At 46.2% G+C, this 23,837-nt stretch overlaps 1 protein-coding gene across 4 annotated transcripts in view; it reads left to right on the forward strand.

Moving 5' to 3' along the window:
• Positions 1-23,837, forward strand: part of FAM65B (family with sequence similarity 65 member B) — a 71,618-nt gene that overhangs the window by 16,803 nt on the left and 30,978 nt on the right. For all 4 annotated transcript variants that reach the window (XM_014938631.1, XM_014938634.1, XM_014938632.1 and 1 more), the window contains exons 2-6: positions 17,982-18,108; positions 19,331-19,486; positions 20,057-20,135; positions 20,352-20,375; positions 21,352-21,405. In XM_014938631.1, coding sequence (XP_014794117.1) covers positions 17,982-18,108; positions 19,331-19,486; positions 20,057-20,135; positions 20,352-20,375; positions 21,352-21,405 — 440 coding nt within the window. The remainder of the gene's footprint in view (positions 1-17,981; positions 18,109-19,330; positions 19,487-20,056; positions 20,136-20,351; positions 20,376-21,351; positions 21,406-23,837) is intronic.

A 23,837-nucleotide genomic window follows, 5' to 3' on the forward strand; every position in this document is an offset into this window, starting at 1 on the left:
GGGCGGACGGGGGTGGGGGGAACCCACGGGGGGCTACGCGCCCCTCCGCACCGCCCGCGGGGGCGGGACGCGACAGAGCGGCAGAACCGCCCTCCTCCTCCTCTTCTTCTTCCTCCTCCTCCTCCTCCCTCCCGCAGCTCCGTAAGGAAAAGCCGGCAGCGGCAGCGCTGGCTGCCAGAGCGGCGGTGCGCTGCGAGCGGAGATGGGCTGCCTCCTCTCCTCATCATCATCACACTTTTTCTTTTAATTTTAAAAAATATATATTTTTTTATTTTATTTTATTTTATGGTGGCCAGAAACCCGCGTGGGAAGCGGGAGGAACGTGAGGGGGATCCTGTTCCCCAGGCGGGAGGTGGCCGAGCTGAGCCCCCCGGGCTGGAGGGGGCGGCTCCCGTCCAGCCCCCCACCAGCCCCGGGGTTTAGGCGGAGAGAGGTTTTGTGAAGGGGGGAAAAGGGGTTTCTGGGGGGCTTCTCGTGTGTGGTTTTAGGCTGGGAATGTGAAGAAAAGCTTGGTTGTGGGTGTTCGCTGAGGGACACAAAAATCCGTGCGGGGGAGCTGGTTTAATGTTTTCTCTGAGCCCGTGGAAGTGCTTAGCCTTGTTTCCATTTAAAAAAAGGAAATCTCAGAGTTTCCTTAAGTCTTGTCTTTCTATTTCCAGTGAGCTTTTATGGTATTACTGTTTGGAGGGAAGCTTAGACCCTCTTAAGTTTTCCTTTCAGTCTCTGGCTCACTCCCAGGGACTGATGCAAACATATTACACACTGGCATTGCACTTCAGTTTACCTTTGAATGCCCTGGTTACAAAAGGTCATCCCAATCCTATGACTGATCTTTCTATTGCTGTGTTAACTGCGCATTTTGCTCTCTCTCATTCAAAGTTTCAAAAAGCTTTCTGGAAACTGTGTGTGTGTGTTTGTGTGCGTGTGGCCATTCTGCCTTTGCACCCTTTCATCCGTCTCGCTGGGAAGAGCTGAATTTATTTTCGGTGTAATTTCTGCATTCATTAATCTGGCCGTGCATTCTGCCACGCTCATCTTAATTACCGTGTTTGAGCTGCTGTCACGCAGCTGGAGCCCGGGGCAGGGAGCACACTCCCAAACAGAAACATTATCTTCATCTTCTCCAGTAGCTAATTAGATTTCACAAGCATCCCGCTCCTTCTGAACAAACAAAAAAGTAGGAGCATACCCAAACGAGGGACTTGAGGAAGGAGGCAAGAGGAAGGTGTCTTTCCTGAAAGATTTCTGTGCTCCCTGCCCAGCCATCTCTGAGATCTGCATGCACCGGGAAGGGACAGGATGGCATCTGGTTTATTATGGCCACGTTTGAGGAGGGTATCCACTGGGATGGTTAGAAGCTCTGCTTTGTAACCATAATGGGCAAACGTGCTCCACACTTAAGTAAGTACGGATGGGTATATATTGCACAGTGGGAGTCTAAAGGCAACAAAACCTATCTTCTCTTCTGTAAATTCAGCATTTTCTCAGACAGTAACTAAATCGCTGGGACAGTCACTTAAGATGGTGTCTGTGCTGCTGCAAGTGCAGTTAAACGTGTGTAATGGGGACGCTTAAAATCCCAGCATCCATAACCTGACGCTGGTTTAACTTTAGACATCTAAGCAGCACTTCCTTGACAGGGAGTGGGCTTTGGGTTTGTTTTTTTTCGTTTGTTTCTTTGCTTTTCGTTTTAAGAAGCAACAGGTTGAATTTCTTTCCAGGCTCATGCTGAAGGAACAGAGCAGTTAGCTTTTCCGTGTCTCTACTCCTCTCTAGAATGAAGATACTGTTATATCTTAGAGGTTTTTCTGTAGTGGAATTAGTATTTCTTAAATGCTTGGCACAGTGTAAGGGGAGAAGTCTGTGGCTTGTGAAGGAGCATCCCGAAGAGAGAAGGTTCCTTTACCTCCTTGTGGTCTCAAGGCACGTGACCGTTCTATTCACCTGTATCACAGAACAAATACTCAGGGTAAGAGCGGCACAAAGCATGGCCTCAATACTCACAGCAGCACGTTCACACGCCAGGCAGGGTTACCTTTCACTCTTTGATGTTTTTAAATCTGAGCAAGCAGACAGGTAACTTCCAGACAAAGCCCACTGCTGGGAAAGGTCCAGTTCTGGGGGGAGCCGCCTTGCTTTCCCACTGGGAAGAAGAGGGACTGAGAACTTAAGGCAGCACTGGCTTTTTCCAAAAAAGGGATGGCTGGTCTGACTTTCTATTTTCTTTTTTTTTTTTTTTTTTTCCTTATGCTCTACATGTGGTAGGGACAAACTGCTCACGGACAACCCACTTACTGGGGTAGTTTTCATCAGTCAAGCTAAGCTGCAGGCAGGGGGGAGATAGGAGGCTTGTGTCTGTGGCCGTTCAACCAGCACAGAGCATCAGCCGAAAGCAGACAGGGAAGGAAGTGAGGAGAGTGATGCCCGAACAGACACTGCTGGCACGGGCTCGTTAGTGAGGACCAGGAGATGAATTTGTATCAGACAGGGACCTGTCACATTCCAAGCTGTGTGGTTCCTGGATGACTCTATTAACAAAACATTACAAAACCTGGTTATTTTCCCACTTACCAGGAGCTCAGAGGCCACTGTTTTGTTCACTCAATTTCTAGTGCTCGCTGCTCCTCTGGTGAGGGTTGGGGGTGTGTGTATGTGTGTTAAAGACGTTTCTCAGTAAGAGATTTTAAAACCAATAATGAGCAAGAGCACGCACTGACTAGATTCCATTCCCTTCCCCACCCCCCAGTTTTGCATAGATTGTGTCAGTGACTCCAAGATCTGCTTGCCTTTTTAGAAGGCAGAGAGAAAGAATTGGGCTCACTGTGAACTGAAAATCAAATTTAAAATCTTTTGACACCAGAAGTAATTTTGCCCGGGGAGTAGTCCACAAACTGTGGTGGCTCCACTTTGGATTTGCAGCAGAATTTAAACTGGAATTTAATTTCCTTGTGTAGCTGAGTCGCCAACATCTTCATTTCCCTCACTGTCCTTCAGACAATTTAGCTTTACCAGGGCAAGGCAGGAGGGCAGTCTGTGCGCAGGGAGCCAGGCGGCCAGAGGAGGAATGGTGGGATGGGCTTTGCCAGCTCCCCCTGAGAGGGCTGGGAGGAGAGCAGCAGTGGGAGCCAGCCCTGGATGCAATAAACCGGATCATATTGTATATCTCTGCCTAATGTCAGAAATGGCTTAGCTAAGGCTAGGCAGCCAGCTCGCTTTGAGCCCCATGACTGTCCTTGCCTGCATACCCCAAATCAAAGCAGAAACTCTGCATTTTCCTGGCCACAGCTGCTCAGCAGCTTTATGTCTCCTCCTCGGTAAAAATGCTGCTCTTGTCCTCGCTCACCTCAGCCTGGGTGGGCTGGGCTGGGGCTGGCTCACTCTTGCTTCTGTCTCACAAAGCTGATGCTCTAGCTGCTGCTTCAGGCAGGTATTTCAAGAGGAAAGAAAGCAGTGGGTATCAGGTAGTCCTCTCCCGGGGCTGGTTTTACCCCCATTTGGCAACCTAGAGCCAGCTGCCACACCAAAATCTGGTTGAGCATCCTCCTGTGGGCAAGCGCCGCTTGTTTGCTCCTTAGAGCACCTCATGCTCTTGTTTCATTGCAAGTGGGCAGTAGTTTTAACTCAACTTTCATAAAATCATTAAATGATTTGAGTTGGAAGGGACATTTAAAGGTCATCTAGTCCAAGAGATCAAGAAGGGCATCTTCAACTCATGCTTTGAGCCCCTCAGGTTGCTCAGAGCCCCGTCCAACCTGATCTTGAAGGTTTCTGGGGATGGGGCATCTACTGCCTCTCTGGGCAACCTGTGCCAGTGTCTCACCACTCTCACTGTAAAAAATGTCTTCCTCCTATCTAGGCTGTATCTACCCTCTTTTAGTTTAAAACTGTTACCTCTTGTCCTATTGCCACAGGCCCTGCATCCAGGGCATTTGGATTCAACCCCCTGAATCTTGGCTCTCCAGCTCGACCTTTGAAGTATCTTTGCCGCTGGGTCTGGTGCTATTATGAAGAAAGAGGACCCTCTTTTCTGACCGGGTCCAAGTTAATTAGGAAGCAGCAGCAAGGCTCCAGGAACTGATTGCATCCCAGGTGTGATTGAAAAGCAAGTCCCAGTTTGTGCTGCCCTGTTCACTGGAGAGTATGGAGAAGAGCAGGTTCCTTGGCCCTCTTAAGTTGCTTTTTGGCAGCTTCCAGCAAAGACCTTGTATGCTCTGTACCCAGTGGCCTCAATAAGTGAGTCCTCTAAGAGTGACGCAAGAACTAACCGGGTTTTTTTCCTAAACTTGTCTTTTTCTGCTGTGTTTTTCTGTTACAAGGGTATCCTGTAATTTTTACCCCCCAACTAGCACAAAAGAAATGAGGGATTAGCACAGAAGTATGTGAGCATCTTTCTTCTTCTCAATGGGAGGAACAAATTGGAGCTGACAGTTCCCTGGAACACGCGCAATACATGAAATAGTCACAATAATACATTTTATCTTCCAGCCCTTTTAAAGCATCAGAAGCTCTCTGGTCTCTGATGCCTCCAGTAAGCTGACCTTGGCTGGCAGACCCAGCCACCTCATTACTGCTGTCCCACTGCTCACAGCCTGCCCTCTCTCTCTCAGCCCTCACACAGCCCGATTAGCTGCAGCAGCTAGAGCTTCCCAGGTCAGGAAGCCTGCTGGTAACCCTTCAGTGACACCAAGTCTGTTTCAAATAATCCCTTCTGCAAGAAACCTTGTATTTTAATTTTTTTTCTTTTAATTCAAAACCAACATTTAGCTCTCATGCCCAGAGATTTGTCAGACTTGATTTTTTTTCCTGAAAACATCACCAACAAGAAAACTTCAAGCCATCCATCAACTCCAAAAAGCAGTTGTGGCAGTGAAAAATCTATCTTGTCACTGAGGTTCTGGTTTTAGCTTGTGCCTTCATGCCTACAAAAGACCAGGCTAGGCTGACCCTATTTATTACTAATTAAACCTTTCTATTTGAGCTGACCAAAGGAAGGAACTCATTTACAGTGAAATCTGTTGGAGACAGACAGGCAAATAAGCACCTGCAAATAGCTGCGGGAGGTTTGTGTTTCAACAGCCAGGGCAAGGTTGAGCACCGCAGCTTCCTTTCTCTTCCCCCAAATTATCATCTCGCTGTCTGAGCAGCCCAAAGAGCTCTATCTGTCCTTCACTGAGGTGTCTTTCCTCTTTGTCACATTTATCTTACATCTACTAGAAGACTGAAGGGAAACAAAGGAAAAATATGGCTTGTAGTGAATGCACCCCTTTAAGATGCCTCAGAAGTGTTGGAGAGAGGAGCTAATGCTTGGGGGGCTTGAGATGGTGGCCCTGACCCATGGTACTGCCTGATGCAGGCAGGTGGGATGGTCCATGTAGCTCTGTGTTCAAAGTCCAATGGACGTTTTCTAATTGTACAACATGAGGGAAAGGGTCTTTTCCATAACTAAGCAACTTGACACCCCCCGTTGGTATTTAATTTAGAAATATTTGGGTTTAGAACTTTACCTGTGGAACAGAAGTAGGGACACATGGTACGGCTTTGTGCAGTAACATCCTCACAAGTAGTCTGTCGCTGGGGAGTCTCCCCAGGTATAGAGACACCTTTTTCTCCCCTCACCCCTGAGAGCATCACTGGATTATAGTAACAAGAGAAATCCCAGTGCACTTTCCCAACCATACAGGCTTGTCTGTGGGTGATGGTGCTGTTGAAAAAATGCCACTGCTCAATTGAGTGTATAATGTGCCAAGTCCTGCGTGACTGACTGTCCTTTCCTTGTCTCGTTCGGTACATCCGCAAAATACCACTTTGTTCGTTCAAAGAAGGACTTGGGGTTTTGCAGGGATGATTGTGGGATGGGAAGCAATTTGCTGTGAGGTGCTCTTTGAACCATGAGGCATTTTCCTGAATTCAGTGTAACACTCACAGGCCACATCTACTTAGAGTTACACAAAATCTTATTAATAAGAATAGACGCCTGCTAAAGTAAACAGAGATGAATGTTTAGTTTATTAGATGGTTGGGTTAATAAAACCAAGAGCTGGAAATGCTCACAAAGTCATCTGTGCGACACAAAACCAAACCAAAGCCATATTAAAAATGCTAAGACTTCAGCTGAGGCTAGAGAGTAATCAGCTTAAAACGCTGCCTGCATATACCAAGGTTTTGGTTTCTTTGAAATTAGAGGGAGATGTTGCCATCATCTCCCCAGATGGCAGCTGGACCACAAAGCCTAGTTTCCATGCATGCAGGTGCTGGGCAAGTCGCTTGCAATATATTTGATTTCCACACCGTATGCCGGAAGCGGAAGCTCCCTGAAGGTTAGATGGCTTTTCATCTGCAATTATCCAACAAGGAGTTGCTTTTTCCCCATTCTTTCCTGGCTCTAGCCTTAAAAAGAAAATAATCCTCCTCCTTCCCGGTAGAGAAGCCGGCACTGGTGGATCCAGTGTAGCAGCTCTGATGTGAGCCGAAGCCAAACTCTGCACGCATGATTTCTCCAGCCACTGTGTTTCTTGCGGGCATGTCGTTCTGCCACCAGGTGAGGAAGACAATTGCTTCCCTTGGCAAAAGGACAAAATAGTTTTCCATCCTCATATGAAACCATTATATCCTCCTTTTGCTACACCCAGAAAGACGGTACATTACTATTATGTGGATTGGAAAATGCAGAAACCTCAATCGAGAAGAAAATCGAGGAGAAAAGAGTGGGAGGGCAGCGGAGGACAAACTGTGGGGTCAGTCCTATAAGCTGTTCGTTGGCCTGCGATGGCCCCGGTGGGTTTTTCTTTTCAATGGCAGACTGTGGAAAAGCAGGGCTGTGCCGAGATGCGTGCAGCCTTAATTTGTGCAATGCGAAGTTACGCAAGATAATTACCTTGTAGTTCAGCAACAATAAACTCTGTCAGATCTGCTTAATCCATGCTCGGTTTATCCTTAATGTCTCTGTATCTAAAAGACTCAAATGGTAACAAATCCTATAGCATGGCTGGACCATATGATGTTTTGAACTCCAGATTTCTTTTTTAATGTTCACTAGAGATTAAATTACCAATTTAACCTGACTAGATCTACTTACCTTAAATTGGAGGGTTTCATCAGGTTTGCATTGGCTGTGTCTGTGACAGACTACGGGCATTTGGGATTGTTCTCAGGCACTAATGGCAACAGTCACAGACCAGCCTGTGGCATTAAAGTCCACTGTCCTCCAAAAGAGGGAAGCCCACAAAGACTGCTTTGGAAATGGTCCTTGTCCTGTGCTACTTCCTGAACCATGCTAGTAGTTGTGTGGGGAAGTGCTAACTGGCCTGAGCCAAATCTGTGCCAGCAATTGCTCAAACAGTGTAACCTCCTTTGCCTCAAGGAGCAGAAAGTCCTTCCAGATTCAAAAGGGAACAGCTCTTCTGTACTGAGAAACTTAGAATCATAATAGTTTGGACTGGAAGGGACCTTTAAAGGTCATCTAGATCAACCCCCCTGCAATGAGCAGGGACATCTTCAACTAGATCAGGTTGCTCAGGGCCCTGTCCACCCTGACCTTGAATGTTTCCAGAAATGGGGCATCTACCACCTCTCTGGGCAACCTGTGCCAGTGTTTCACCACCCTCTTTGTAAAAAATTTTTTCCTTATGTCTAATCTGAGTCTATTCTCTTTTAGTTTAAAACCATTACCCCTTTGCAACAGGCCCCGCTAAAAAACCTGTCCCCATCTGTCCTGTAGGCTGCCTTTTAGTACTGAAAGGCTGCAATCGAGTCTCCCCAGAGCCTTCTCTTCTCCAGGCTGAAAAACCCCAAGTCTCTCAGCTTGTCCTCATAGGAGAGGTGCTCCAGCCCTCTGGCCATTTTTGTGTCCCTCCTCTGGACCCACTCCAACAGGTCCATGTCTCTCCTGTGTTGGGGACTCCAGAGCTGGATGCAGTACTGCAGGTGGGGTCTCACCAGAGCGGAGTAGAGGGGCACAATCACCTCCCTGGACCTGCAGAAAACAGGAAGGTGGGACAGGGAGCTGGGACACCTGTACTTTCTGGCAGCCCCACATAGCAGTCGCCTTCCTGGTTTTGCTCAGCTGCCTCATTGGTAGTCAGATCTCTTCTCTGGTACCAGGGTCAGTAACACAAGCTTTTCCAAGAGGGACTATCTAATTAGCACAGATTCCCCTCACCCCTTTATCCTGTATCAGATCTTTTTCAGCTGATTTTTACAGCTCTTGTAATGGTCCTAGAGAAGATGGTGGCGGTTTGAGGGAAGTTTATGCTGTTTGGTGATACTAGATATACACTGTCGTCTCCTACACCTTTGGGAGTTTTTATAGATTAAAATGCTTTAACCCAGAAGAATAGTATCCTCTGCCATAACTTTTATTTGAAGTTCTAAAAGTTATATAAGTAAGATCTTCTTTGGCACAAGATTAAAGTTATGAATTTAAATGAACTGAAGCTGAGAGACAGGGATTACATCAGAGCACACCATCTCTCTTGGTTGTGCATGAACAGTGTTCGACTACTTGATGTCCTAGAAGAGAGCTTCAGACACATGCTATAGCCAAATATAAATGAAGTAGCACTGGACTTTTATGGCAATGCTCTTGAAATGGCCACACTTGTGAGGTGTTGAAAAGATTAAATAAATCCATTGCTGCAGTGCTTGTATCTGGGACAAGAACATCCAGCTTTAAAGATCTTCTGTCCTAAAACATGTAGCAATGCATCTTCAACAATATTTTAGTGAGTGATGTGCCATTAAGACAACCCTTGAAATAGAACAATCATATAAACATCCGAGGCATTTTAAATCACCCTAATCCCACCTATTTAAAGAGGAGCAGCATGGCGTTTGTATCTCATTAGCGACTGAAAGGATTTGACAACAATGATGTTTTACTTTCCTTTCAGGGATGAAAAGCCTATCCTATTTGTTTAATTTAGCTCACTCTTGCTTATATTAGAGCGTACCTGGAGTGGATACCAAATACAGCTATGGTTGGTCTGTCTTGGCTGAAGCAAAACAAACACTCTCTAGAGCAGCTCACTGGTTACCTAAGCCATCCTACATGTGTTTACTGGGTGCATTTACTCTCCTGCAGATGTAAAGAGCAGTAGCCTCGTCTTGCTGTCCTTGCCTGTGCTGCTGCCACCATCTGCATAAAATGAGGTTGTAAACAGCAGAAATACTGGTGCAAAATAATAAAAGAACGCAGCGCTCTGAAGGATGATTTTATATTAAACACTGCTGGGTCATTGCTTTTCTCTCCTGCCAGTGAGAAGGTTTTTATGTTCATTGCTTACACAGTCTGAGAAAGTGAAGCCACTCTACTGCTTACACTACACACCAATTTAGGTCACTGCTCAGAGTTGTCAGGGATTTTGCCAAGCGACTCCCACCGGAGTTGCGTCTATTGACATCTGGGCTGGCTGGCCCAGCTTGTTCTCAGATCTTACTCATGGGCTTGTCCACATGTTACTGTTGGTCAGTAAGGGACAAGAGAGACCACCAGCACTACGTGTGGTTTCCGAGGCCACCCCCTACTGCTAATGCTTCCAACAGTGCTCCATAGATTACTTGGGGTTTTTTGTGATCAGAGGGGAGAAATTGAAATCCCACCCAACGCGTGTGGCTAGCTGGGCAGTGTTCAGTGGCATATGCCAAAAGAGGCAGAGAAGTAGCCAGGCTGCTGCGAGACAGAGCCATTCCCACAGCCCATTTGGCATCCTGCTAGTCTTACTACTTCTTACGAGATTGCTCCTTGGAATTTTTGTCCTAAAGTAGGGGTAGATGACAGGGCAGCACAAAGCCTCCCACCTTTACTCCTGCATCGTGCTGCCGAAATGACAGCGTGATGCGTTACCTGTGCAGGTCACTCACACCCAACCCCTGTTACCGATTTGGTGGAAGGTGTGTTTGAAGGGCCAGAAGATTGTTCTCAGCTGATTTTCAGAAACGCTTTTTCTTTAGATTATTTGCTGGCATTTGAATGGCAGGGTGGCTTTGTTTTTAATTAAATCTTTAATTGACATAAAGAACAATCAATGATGAGTAGAATTGGAGTTGACTTCTAATCAAGGATAATTCTGCGTACCGGGGGTGGGTTTGAAATGAATGAACGTCAAATCCGATTAGAGGGCCGGATTCTGATCCCTCAGCCACACTCATACGTACTGATACAGACCGAATCTCACTTGTCCCCCCCGAATGGCAGCTGAACAGGATTGCCCCGTGCTCCTACTGCTGCTGGGGAGGGCATCGCCCGGGGTTCCTGCGCACGCTCACTCCAGCCCCGAACAAACGTCGGAGCTGCAGAAAACGAGGTCAGCTACCACCAACCCATCTGTCGTGCACGGGAGCCATTTAGGATCAAGTTTATGTTCCTCGGGTTTATTACAGTGAAATAACTCATTTGCATTTCCCTCTCCTTATGTTTTTGGCGCGTGTGGTACCGAGGGTCAGGAGCGGTGCTGTCGGTGTGTCTCCAAGGGGAGGGTAAGCAGAGGAACAGGGCAGTTTGTGACTCCCCGGCTGTGGAAACAGGGCATGTACCAAGAGCTGTGGTGAAAAAAAAGTAGCTGCAAAAAGGGAAGGAAGAAAAGTCATTGTGGTAGAAGGCAGAAGGGGTGCTGCTTTCCCTTAGCCACCATCAGTCAGTATTTCTGTGCTAGTGAGGCGATGGGAGTTAGAGCCAAAGGCGCGTTTTACAGTAAAAATAAAATATGAAATTAAAAGTCCCCACTTTGGCACCTAGACTGGTGTGAAAGACGACCACTGCTTACTGAATTCATGGAGCTATATTGCTGTGGGACCATCATGTGTTAAGTCCTATACATTTACAGCCACAGATTCTTTACTCTTTTGCTGTTGACCTGGATTGTTAGCTTTCTTCTTATTATTATTTTTGCTTTTTTGGTTTATGTACTTCATCCAATTTGGGTAGGAGGAGCAGAACAAACAGCATGAGCTATTCCAGATGGTAGACAACTTGTGTTTCTGCTCAGGGTGTCTAGTGATGAGCTAGCAAATACTGTAGTATTTGAGTTGAAAATGTCCTTAAACATAAAAAATGTTCTTACGGAAATGAGACCATAAAGTACAAGTCTTGCTATTAGTATCAAGTCCTGGGGAAAACATTATTTGAAACAAAAGCTAAAATTTGGTACTGAAGTACCCAAAGCTAATGTTTTCATTTATTAGAAACAGGTAATGGTGGCTTGTACTCGCTTGCAGGGGTTTCTGCATGACAAAGGAAAGCTCCCAGCTATGGGCTTAAGTAGAGCTATAAAAGATGCATGAGTTACATAAACACTTCTTTGTGCATTGTAAAAACTGAATCCACTCAAACTGAAGGTATTGAAATACAACTAATAAAGGAAAGAATCACTGCAGGCGTCACTAACACAGATAAAGCTGTCAGTGAAGAGTGAGCACAAGCCTTCAGATGGCTGGGTAGTTGGCAGCACAAGAGGTGAGGCTCTGACGTCTATTCTGGGGGATGAGATCTGCCTCAAGCCACCAGTGGGGGCAAGATGAGCTCCAGTGGATTAAACTAAGATTCTTATTGCTGCAAGGGAAGGAGCAGAAGTTTTCTTCCTTGTGCTGGGGCAGGAATACGTGGCTACCAACAGCTTTGATGGTCACCCAAGGGTGACCCAGGTGCTCTCATATTTCCCATTTGAAGGAGAGGGAGCCGCCTCAGCTGCAGCTCCTTCTGTGTGCAATACTGCTCTCCACAGGCATGCTGGTAAGCCCACGTGGCTCTTTTTCTGTATGCTAAAATTAATGTTTGAAGCTCACAGATCTGCTGGCCTTTCCACCGGCTGATGTAGGCTTGGGAATTGTGCTTGTCAGTAGAGCCATATGCTGCTATTTAGGAATATCTCATAGCCTTGGACTTTGATGGAACAAATGCACATGATTTTGTTCTGGCAACCAAGAATAGTTGTTCAGATCGATCTCACATGTCTGTATTACTCTGGCAAACGGTACTCTGCACAAGGAAATAGCAGCCAAATCGCTGGGAGCATAAGATGTGCCATGAAAGTCTTAATTCATGTAATCCAGTGACCAACAGAAGACACCTTTCTACAGGGGCTTCCAGGAGATTCCATCTCACAGAAATGTTCCTGGCAAATTCAGTAGTTATGAGCTTGTGTACTAATGCCTAAGAGTTTTTGTCCTAAAAGTGTGAAAACTCGTATGAAAGAATTAAATTTCTTGTGAAAGTTTTTATAATGCTCTTGAGTGCTTTTAGCCATATATTATTGTCAAAATTTTATATTAAAAAACCATGCACAAGAATGTCTACATTACCATCCAAGTTGCATACCTCTGTGCCTTCTAGGAGCCTAGGGAACATGGAAACCATAAATTCCAGGTGGTTATTTGGGCTACTGGCCATGCTGGCCTCCTATTGCCAGTGTGATTCAATTAAGCGAGAAGGAAGAAGTTGGAAAATGAATATTAAAAATGACTAGACTTTAGGCTACAAAAGGAAGCAACACCAGCTGAAGGCGTACTGAATGAGTTTAGCATTGAACTGAGCCTGGCTAAGTTTAGAATTGAGTAGTGCTCTTTGGGCTTATGAGTGCAAAGCAGAAAGAATTGGCTGTCTGGGAGGAGGACATGACTTCTAGGGTATAATCAATTTCTTCCCTTATTGGATTTATTCTGTTGGAGATGCACGCTGGTAAATGGGATCTTACTGAAATTAAAATTTTTTACGTTTGTAAGCTGGCCAGCTAGTCTGGTAAGCAGAACATAGACCTTGACACAGAGGAACATATTCACCTCTTTTATTATTCAAGAAGATACCAACATACCCTGGGTTTGCAGGCAAGAAATATTCCTAGCCTGCAAAACAGGGTCAGTTGATTTCTGTAGCAGTCCACTTGCATCAGTTTAGTGGACCATGACATCTTTCCTTAACCTAAATAATTATCAACAAATTTTAACGGGCAGCCTGCAGACCAGCAAAGGCAACATCTTACAGACCATCTCACTGTAGGGATTGCAACTTCTTAGATCCAGAATGGGCCTTGAAACATGCATCACACAAAAAAAATAAGATAGAAACAAAAGATTACAAGAGTCCCTTCAGTCATTGACTCCTACCCCGCTTCTGACTTAATCAAGGATTATACATAATCCCAAAGTGTCCTCGAAGCCCCTATTCCATGAACCCTCAGCTGCAGGCGGCTCCCTAACACCTGGCAGCAAACCCTAGGTCCAAAGCCATAATTGTAGCTGCTCCAGGGAGAGAACAGGAGGAATCAAGGGCGCCATCACCACCGGCACATTTATTGCAGCTTTACATGGTTGCTAGCACACATGGAGCAAAACCAACTTCCCCTCGTCATGTGGCAAACAAAAAATATCGCCTCCAGATCAGTCATGGGGAAAAAAACAAACGAAAAGGGTCTGTGTGAAAAACAGTTTAGATTTAGCAAATGTGTTTCTGACTGAATTTCGCCTCTCTTTGCTCGGATTGAATTCCACACCATTTATCAACTATTGGAGGTGGAGGTCCCTGCTGAGAGTCATGAAGAGAGGACAGCCCTGTGGAAATCATGGGCTCGACAGTCCCTTCCCTTCTCATTAGCTCAGGCTCAGCTGTTTTCCCGTTTCCAGACTGAAAGGAGAGCTGGGAGAGGGGACTTCTATTTCCCCGAGGACAGAGACATCATCAATTATCTGCTGTTCCCTGCTGCAAGCTGTCAGTGAAAGAGTACTGATAGAATTTCACCTTATCCCTCGACTCTGCTGATGGGCTCATCATTCATCTACCATGCACTTAGCATGGGCAATACTAATTATATTAATTGTGCTCCTACACAGCACATGCTTAAATTAGCAGTAAGCAGACTGGTGACTATTTGAAATGAAATGTCAGTGGTTCATTAGCTATATTGTTCTAAAAATATAAGTATACTGATTGTATCCGTTGCTGAGGTGGATGTCTAGAATCTCAAAAGCAGTTAATATCATTTAAATGTGCAATATGCCTTATATTGAGAGCAAAATTTATACTGTATCTAGAAGACAGTAGCCTTATATCAGGTAACTACTAAATGCAGACTTAGGAACTTGGTCACTGCATTGAAGTAGCACCAAAATCCCCTTGGTAGTGTTCATCTACAGAAATACTGGTCAGGTCAACAAGAGATCCGGGTAAGTCCTTGTGGGTTGAGCCTTATTGAAATTACACTAGTGACTACATCTATGTGTATAATCAGAACACAACTGTCTTATGAAATGCAGGGGTAGGTTTGTTTAGTCGATAGCCCAGAGGCCTGTGAATGGCTCAAGAGACAGGAAAATAAATCCCCCTCTACAAAGCATATTACAACAATGTGGTGAATACTCATCACTCAGAGTGTATTTGCTAGATGTAGGTATCATAAATAATCCATCGACGTGGTGCCTGTGTGCAACCACTGTCTGTGTGAATCTGAGCTAAGGGGGTGCTGCTGCGAGGCAGAATCAGTGCGATTTTGTGAGGTCAGTTGGAAATATCTGAGATGTCAGCAATAAAAGTTTAAATCTTAAGAACAGATTGTGTTTGTACAATAGAGTCAACCTCTAACCTGACAAACTGAAAAGTGACTGAACTGGGAGATTTCATCAGTTCTGACTCTGTTACTTCCTTTTATCACAGTTTTCTTCAGTACAGAAATTAAACATACATTAATCACCAAGATTACATTTAATATATATAGAGAGCACAAGCCTATCTGGGCTCTGATGTCTGACCATTTTATGCAAAAGCAAAGCAGAAGTAGCTCCAGGCAGGCCTTCAATTTGCATTTCAGTTGCACTTCTTCCACACTTCCTTCTGGTATCTTGAGGAAAGTCTTAGCTACTAAAGCATTGCAAAGCCATGAGTGCTTGAGCAAAATAAATAAATAAATTCCTTTCCAAAATTATTATTTCTTGAAGTTCCCCCAAAGCAAAAAAAAACCTAAACACAGTGTGCACACACTCACACATGGACAAAAAGATTTTGTTTGGAGCAAAACCCATTCATCTTATATTTGCATTAATGCAGAAGATATTCATTGAGTGGAAGGTGTTAGTGTTTTGACAAAAGTTTTGAGTCTAAAGTAATTACGTTTTTTGTCAATGTGGTCATGACTAGGACCCAGCTTCAAGTTTGATTTTATTCCCCTTATTTTCTGAGGAACAGCTGATGTTTATGCAGTTAAATCTCCTCTGACTGTCAGTGTTGTTTACCTTCGACCCTCATAGCTCTCCAGATGCTGTCCGGGGGCTGTTAATCATCCTGTCAAACAGGGCAAGTGCTGAACGCTTTTAAGGGATTTTCTGCTCCTTGGCACTCAGGACCCAATTTTAATGTGAAACCTTGGGTGCAAATGGGAGCATACAGCACGCAGCATAACTGTTTTAAGGTTATTTGCAAATCCAAGGGGAACTTGCTGCGTGGCTCCCCAGAGTACTATGATTGAGTGGTTTCTGCTTTGCCTCTCAGGAGCTGGTTCCTGGTGGGGTTTGGACTGTTAGACTTCAGCTGGCCTGGGTAGACACTGTACCACCTCCAGGGTTGCAAGGTTTGACCTGGAGGCTGCAAAGTGGCTTCTACCAAGTTCTGGGTGTCGGGAAGCCTGAGCAGATCTCAGCCCTCCAGAGGTGTACTAGGAGCCTTAGGGAGCTAGGGATGAGTGTAGAGCCAAATTTGGGCTCTCATTGACTGAAGGCTCAAGTATCTGTGGCTGGAGCATGTTTATCCCTGTGCAAGTTAGCCAAAGTGCGTCCTTGCTGTGGTTTCTCCCCAGCCTTTGAGGAGCTGCTGCTCCCCAGCCCCTCCTGCTCCCACCTTCTCCCTTTCCTCCATCTCTCCTGGCCGTGGGTTTCTGGCCAGGGTGAGTGCTCACAGCACTGGTCTGCCTGGGCACAACTTCTTTATCGCAAGGGTTTATCCTCACTGGGGATAAACTGGCATGGCCCTGAGCTGGACATGCTGTGTCCTGCCTCAGCTGGGGACATGAAGAGTGGGAGCATCGTTCTCTGCTGGCCACAGTAGAGGAGAGAACTGGCCTTAAGTGCATCCCGGGTGGTATCTCTGAGGGCTGTCCTGTCACATAGGGCAGCTCTTACTTCTGAAACAGAAAGATTTGTGCCCTTTCAGTTGTGCAACAGAAAAAACTTCACGTTACCAGTAGTGCCAGCAATGTTTGGATCGGGAGAAATATTTCTGGTGGAGCTCTTGCAGAAATATTCCTGATAAAGCAGCTCCTCAGGCAATGCAGTCTTCTCCACAGAGAAGCAGTAGGCTCACCATAATGCCTAAAGTCACCTCAAAGAGTATTTGCCCAGCTTGGTGTGACAAATTAAACATAACTGGACAGCACACAACGTTTCCCCATGTATTTGCTTTCTCCAGTGAGTGTTTGCCGTGCAGGCACCGTGTAGCTCTGATGTTTGTCTTTAATAAATATGTTCGGTTGTGAAGGCTTACGTTGCAAATCTGCGGCTTTCAGAGGTGGCTAGTTTTTTGGGTGCCTGTGATCGTTCCTTGCAAGCATTCTGCAGGGATGAGAGTGGGGTTTAGACTTTCTGTCACCCCCTCGGCCCCGTAGGTCGTGATTTTGCAGAGCATCAGCTCCATCACCTGTGGGCAGCTCCAGCCCCTGCCACACTGTCCTGCCTCGGCACCAAACTCAACCTTCAGCCCAGCAGCTGGAGTAAAGTAGAACTGGGGAAACGGGGCGTGCCAGGTCCAGCTTTTAAAATAAATGGGGAAAAAAATTATAAAAAAAAATCCCTTTTTCATTTTTGTCAGGTTATTTTTAAGCTGGCCTAGTTTCTCAATCCGTTTCACAGCACAAGGGCGTTAGCAGCCGTGCTGGCACCCCGGGAGGGAAGGGGGCGGTGAGAGGATGGGTCCTGTGGGATGGAGGAGCTGGTCCCTGGCACCACCTGAGGACCGGTGACATCTTCTCCTGCATCCCCTTTCCCCTCCCTCTCCCTGCCCTGCTGCCTGGCCTCAGCTGGCCGTGAAACTCCTCAGACAGCTCAGTGAGGCCATTCCCCTCACCAGAGCAGCACAAAACCAAGGCAGCAGAAAAATCTGCTTTGTTGTCTGCCCAGAGCAGCAAGCGCCGGGGTCGAGGCAAGGAAAACAGTGAATCAAGGAGGAAAGGAAAAAGGAGGCATCCCCCTCGGTCCTCATGGCAGCCTCGTGGCAGCAGCAAGCTCATGGAACAGTTGTGAACCACAGCCCTTGTTTGCTATTTCTTTGCGAGTGGATTGAAATCACCTTAGTTTGGTGCAGATGCTGAGCTGGGCATTGAAAATGAGCATACAGAGGGCAAGGGCTTCCTCCCAGCATACTGAGGCCCCCCCAGACACATGAAATGCAGAGCGTACTGTGCTTGGAGCTTGTGGTGGTGGAGAGCATCCCTCCCTCATCACAACATGCCACGGCTGTGCATACACCCACCACAACTTCCTTCTCAGCAGCCAGGCAGGAACAGCCATGGAGAGAATGAGCAAGGCTCAAAGGGGAGCTGTAGGACTTGATTCATGCTGAATGAACCTTCTTCCTTTTGTCTTAATATATGTAATAACACTTTGTGGTGGTGGTGAGTGCCCCTCAAGAGCTCTGCACACTCAAAAAATAATCTCTGGGACACCTCGATGTAGCAGATGGGGACAGCAGGGCTGAGGGAGAAGCAGAAATTGGGGATGGCGTTGGGATTAGCACTCTGAAGCATCTGGTTTCTAGCCCCACACCCAGATCCTCTTTGTGTCTCCAGAACATTTTCAGTAGACCCTGGGATGTAAAGTCAGACGTGAAAATAGGACTATTTTCTTTTTGAGGCAGGATAGTTTTGCAATGCAAACAGATTCGTGCCCTGGCTTGCGGCCCCTCCTTGGGTTCAGTTACCCCTTACCATGCCTGATGGACACCAGGCAGTCCCTGCCTCACCACTTGCCTCTTACCTTCCATCGTCACTGACCTGTTTTCTGTTCTTTTTCAGGAATATCTTCCAGACTCCCTGAAATCATGTCAATAGGATCACATTCATTCTCTCCAGGAGGTCCTAATGGGATTATTAGAAGCCAGTCCTTCGCTGGCTTCAGCGGGCTTCAAGAGAGACGCTCCAGGCAAGTGCCATGCTCTATAAGGGGAATATCCAAATCAGGCACTAAGGGAGGGTGAAGGTGGAAAAGAGGTGAGAGAGGATTGCCCTCTCTCTTGATTACAGAAGAAAATCTTCTAGACTAAAATCTCTTCTTTCTATTGTTTGTATAATTAAGCTGTTGCCCTCTGCCTTAGCTACCGAATGCCTGTTTGCTTCTCCTCCTTTAATGCAGGGCTTCCTCGTATGTCTCAGAGCTGTGAGAGAATTTCAGAGAATCGTTTTAATTTAACTTATGCAGTGATCTTTTCAACATGTGAAATGTGCAGGAACATGCTACATTTCCGACCGCCCCCAACTTAAGACCGTTGCTACCCAAAAGACAGTTTCTCATCGCCATGCTGCTGTGAATTCAGAACAGCTCTGTTTCCTTTGCGGGGCTGCCTTCATGTCCTGCTGGAAACAGGGCAGAGCTGGGCTGCTGAGCCTTTCCATGCACCACCGTTTAACTAGGATTTAGGGCTTGGAAGCAGGCACTTACCAAGTCAACCAGTCCCTGATGCCCCCAGGGGCTACTTTACAAGTAATTTTAACTTGTGTAAAGTGTCAGAGCCAGAGCACCAGTTAGCAATCAGGGAGGAGGCAGGCAAAGGGTTGCCTCCCATCATCAGCTCAAGTCGGTGATGGTTGTTAGATGGTGACAAACCTGCAGCAGAGTCACCAAAGAGGCACCTGTATGCGGCACAACTGTCCTCCCTTTGCCGTACGGAGCTACCTATGGTCCATGCTCAAGACCAGCAGCATGATGGTGTCCTTCAGACACACTCTTAGCTGAGCCCCAATCTTCCTGAGGAGCCCCCAGGGCTCCTTGAGGTTATCTGGGCTCCCTTTTGCCTTTAGTGCCTTGACATAGCTCAGCCCCTTTATGGCTGTGGCTGAGCAACGTGAGGCCGGGCAGGCATGGTCTAAGACAGAGAAACGTCTGATGAGCCTCAGACTCAGCCCAGTGTTTCCAGACCAGCATTCATATCTCGGCAAGGCAACTGGCACATCAAAAGCTGACAGCACGTGTCCCAGACTGCTCAGACCTCTTAACCTATAAACAAATGCAGTCCTTTAACTGGCAGGCACAGAAGCAGATTCGTTTCTGCTAGCAGAGATAACATCAGAAGATTTCTTCATGCTACGCTCCTTTGAGATCATTATGATTTATAGGGGTTTCCTCCTCTTTAATGTTCATTTTGCAGGTGTAACTCCTTTATTGAAAATTCCTCTGCACTTAAGAAGCCCCAAGCAAAGGTGAAGAAAATGCATAATTTGGGCCATAAGAACAGCAGCACGCCCAAAGAGCCCCAGCCTAAGAGGATGGAAGAGGTCTACCGAGCCCTGAAGAGTGGCCTGGAGTAAGAGCCTTTATCCTGCTTGTTGATTGAAGCTTTCTGTGACATTTTAGAACCTAGAGAAACATGTCACAGGAACAAGAATCCTTAATCATAGGAAAGGAAAATATGTGTCTTGGAGCCCAGATTGTAACACTTGGGATGTGAAATGGTGGTAGGAAAGTTCCCAAAAGCTGGGAATCCCACATTTTTTTCCTCTGAATTTCCTAGAGTCCTATCAGAAGCTTGTATTGCCCTTAAGATAACATCCCAGGTGATAACAGGGCTTTTACCAGCCGGATACAAGAGCAGCATCCTGTGAACTACGCAGCAGATTAGTTTAATGGAAACTGGTTGTTCAGCGTAAGGAGAACACCGAGCTCTTATACACAGCTAAATAAGTGGCTCCTATTTATTCCCCACAAGGCAGCAGGGAGCTGCTTTTAGGACAGATCAATATAAACGAGTTTTTGTCTGAAAAGGGATCCAACGAGGAACGCCATTTGTTGTGCAGATTTTCTTTTAGGATGGTCAGCAGCCAGCTTGGTATGTGCTGCAGGGCTCACGCACCCCTTCTCTGGTTTGTGTTCGCAGCGAGTATCTGGACGTTCACCAGACGGAGCTGGATAAGTTGACTACTCAGTTAAAAGACATGAAAAGAAACTCACGCCTGGTAAGCGTCACACTTTTTCATTGTACGGGTGTGCAATAACCTCCTGGAGGTGCTGGAACAGCCACGGGTGGGAGCAGGGTATGGGGAGTTTGCATTGATGCTCTCCTTTCCTTCCAGCCCTGGGCTTGTTTGTGATTTCTATTGACTGACAAACATTACTTTCTCGTGGTGATGTTAAGTGCAAAATTAATCACGGTTTCATCTTCTCTGTTGCAGGGAGTCCTGTATGATTTAGATAAGGTACGTTTCCCCTTTTGACACTGGTTTTGCACAGAAGCATTAGTATCTGTATGATGTACGTAGGTGGCATGGGAAACCTCTCTTGGCCAGATCTACCATCCAGGCCAACACCATCAAAGGAGAAGTTACCTGTCGATCTGCACTTGCGAAGGACAAAGTCCTGCTCCCCTCCTCTTCTCAGGGGCTCTGGTATTGCCCAGGGCCTCTGTCAGCCAGCTGTGCTCACTAACCCGGCATCAAACTTTCCCCATCAGCCCTTCCCCAGGGTCTGTTGAGTTAAACTGGCTGCTGGATGGGCACAGGGGAGGAGGCAGAACCCTGCCAGGGGAAGAGGGAGGCAGAGATCTCCTATCTCTGTCAGCTGCCAGCCATTAAATCATCGCCTCACACAACTTCACCCTGCCAGCTCTGGGTCAAGCCCCAGCTCATCCCTGCTCCTGCCAGTTCTGGGGATGGAAAAATTGAAAAATTGAAAATATTTTTCCCCACAGGAGAATTTGGGTGAAACAAAAGGAAAGCTTTCAAAAATGTTTCCTGAGCAAGTCTGGCTTTTTCTCAGTCAAAATGCCAAGCTTGCTTTTGTTCTCAAGACCAGTTTGCCGAGGAAGGGAGTGGATTTTGAAATGCAAAACCTGATCAATTTTAATATAGGTTTTCAAAGTACTCAAAATACTATATTTTGAGCTAAAAAGGCTCTGTTCCTTTTTTTTTTTTTTTTTAAAATTCAAAGAACTAGGGAAATCCCATCAAAGCAAACCTCTTTTTTGTTCAAAAATACATTAGGTACAGAAGTCAGTGAGTAATGGTGGTAAGGTGGGACAGCTGATTCCAAATTTTTGGGCAACGAATCCTTGCATGTTTTAAGGAGGAGTTTCTCAGCCTCATGGGGACTTGAAGACCAGAGCAGAACTAGCAGTGCAATGTCTTACTGATTTATTTAAATGTTCCTCACCCTCTGCCTCTTCCTCTCCTTCAGCAAATCAAAGCGGTCGAAAGATACATGAGAAGGCTGGAGTTCCACATTAGCAAGGTAACGAGCGCTCCGATCATCTTTCTTCTGCATCTGCTCCTATGTTATTAGGAAAACAAACCCTTGGCCTCCTGCTGCCCCTCCGCTCTGGGGAGGCCGCCTTGACGAAGCCTCTCCCAGATTTGGTATTTTTACTGTGATGGGCTGGTGGTCGGAGCCAAAGAAAGGGTTTCCACATGGTTTGCAGCCCCCAAGGTCCAGCCGTGCCCCGAGACACTCCCTCCCGCTTTTAGGTACGGAGAGAACATAGGGTCAGATGCTTGCTGGGAAAAATCTATCTCACTGTGTGCTTAAACTATAAGTAGAAAGAGAGTTGCATCTGAAAGTAATTTAATTCAGCAGTTGCCTCTACCGTACACAGCAGCTAGGTTGGATTTGTTCCTGGATTTCACTGCTAATGCTTCTGCTGCGTGGTTTGGGGCCCACATCCACTGGATTAGATCAGTGAGAGTAGTTAGTAGAGGTACTTGTGATTTATACTAATACGTTTTAGAGCTGGACAAAATCCATGGCTTGTATTCTCTTACTTATAAACATATCTGCTAGCGATTAGTTGCTTTTCTGAGCCTGACAAAAGAATGAATTATTTTTGATGGATGAAATGTCTTTTGAGAGTCACTTGAAAAGCGTTCACGCAGCTTGAAGTGCTCCAGTTATGACAACCCATCCAAACCTTTTAATTTCAGTCTTCTTTTACTCTTGGAGCCGAAAAAAAACATATAAATCATCAGGCGGTAGACTGAAATTTTGTTCCCCAAGCCGCCTTCTCTCTTGCTGGCAACATGAATGGCAAAATTAGTGCTTAAAGAACATTTCCATTCAAGTCCTTCCCACTCCAGCCTGCTCAGAGCTAATGGTTTCTGGCCTTATAATAGGACTGAAAAGCACCGAACGCAAGAGGTAGCGCTGGTCAGTATTACTCAAGCTCGCCGAGTACATTAGTTCACTTTCCGTAACCCACAGCAACGGAGACAAAAGGAACCGAGCCATGCTGCATTAAAGCTCAGGGGCTCGGGCAGGTGAAGGAACATCTCTGTTTCTACTGACAGAGAAGGTTTTTTTGGGCTGTACCCTGCCCTCTACCCACCGCCCCTCCCTACAGGGAATATGGCGAGGACAACGGGATGCAGGGCAGCGGACCCCACGTATTTAGGGGCGCAGATGAGCGTGTCCTCGCCACGCTCGCACGGGCAGGGGAAGGACATCAGCCCCAGGGCTGACACTCCACCCTGATGGCAGAATTAAATACCAAGTGACAGCTATTTATAGTAGCTGCCTTTAGCTTGCTGACTTGCAAGAGAAATAGGAGTGGATATGACTCCAAGAAGCTTTTTTTGTAACTTTGAAATGGCAAAACGCTACCTGTGCCTCCATTACCCTTGGCTGAACTCTTTCACTTTGCAAAACAGCCCCTGTTTTGGTTAGAGATCCCTCGAATCGGGGGCTTTGGCCACCCGGTATCCAAGCTCGGCTTGTAAAAGTCAACCTAAGGCTTTGAAGCTGTCAGGAAGAACAGTCCCACTCCAAACAAGTAAGCCACAGCACTTTTTGTTAGAAGTTAAGCAGGCTTGGAAAATGGGATTTGGAACACGCCCGGATCGTCACATCGGGCTCATCTCTAATGCAGCAACACAAAGTCGTAGACTGAAGAAGCCAAGGCGCTGGATGCTTTTATAGGGAGGAACTCTGCTGTGAAAATTCACTACTGAGCAATGAGCCCCATGGGACACAGGGCAATAGGCTTGATGTCAGAGATAACAAAGGAAAACAGTTGTTCTAGGTAAAAACAAATATCGCCCCATCTTAGCAGGGGCATGAGCAGCAGAAGGAAGAGGCAGCTTTCTCTTTTCCTTTCCTTTTCATCACCCTGGTAAAGTCACATTAGAAAACCTACATCTCCCGTATCTGGCATATTAAGTTTACATAAATATATAATACTGTAGATATTTGGTATATATACACATATATACACCAGCTCTACCACTGTAGACTCCTCCCGAACAGCTCAGGAGGAGTAAATGCATACATTCAGTGCAGGGATTAGAGGGAAAGGGAAACCAAAGCATGAGACACATATACATCCATTGCACTCTGCAGCTAGATCCAAGTGAGACATTAACCACTGTGTGAGCAGGTTCTGCAAAACTTTCAGGCTGCTTACTAAATGTTGGGTGCCTAAGTCATGCCAAAGGACTTTAAGAAAGTGACTAGGAAATTATACGAATAAGTGGAGGCTGAAGTTCAAAATATTTCCTTGATTTGACAACAGCTGTTTCTAAGCCCTTTACCTGTGCTGATTCTGATGATGACTCCCAGTTTCTGGAGGGTGGGCGGTGGGGATTCAAAACAATCACTCCCTGCTTCCATTATTACCTATTAGTCAAAATTTGCAACATTCTCAATCCACGGCTGGCGTTAGCAATACAGAAGAC

This window comes from Calidris pugnax, unplaced genomic scaffold (genome assembly GCF_001431845.1).
Source record: "Calidris pugnax isolate Ruff unplaced genomic scaffold, ASM143184v1 scaffold13, whole genome shotgun sequence".
In the NCBI taxonomy this organism is placed as follows: Eukaryota; Metazoa; Chordata; class Aves; order Charadriiformes; family Scolopacidae; genus Calidris; species Calidris pugnax.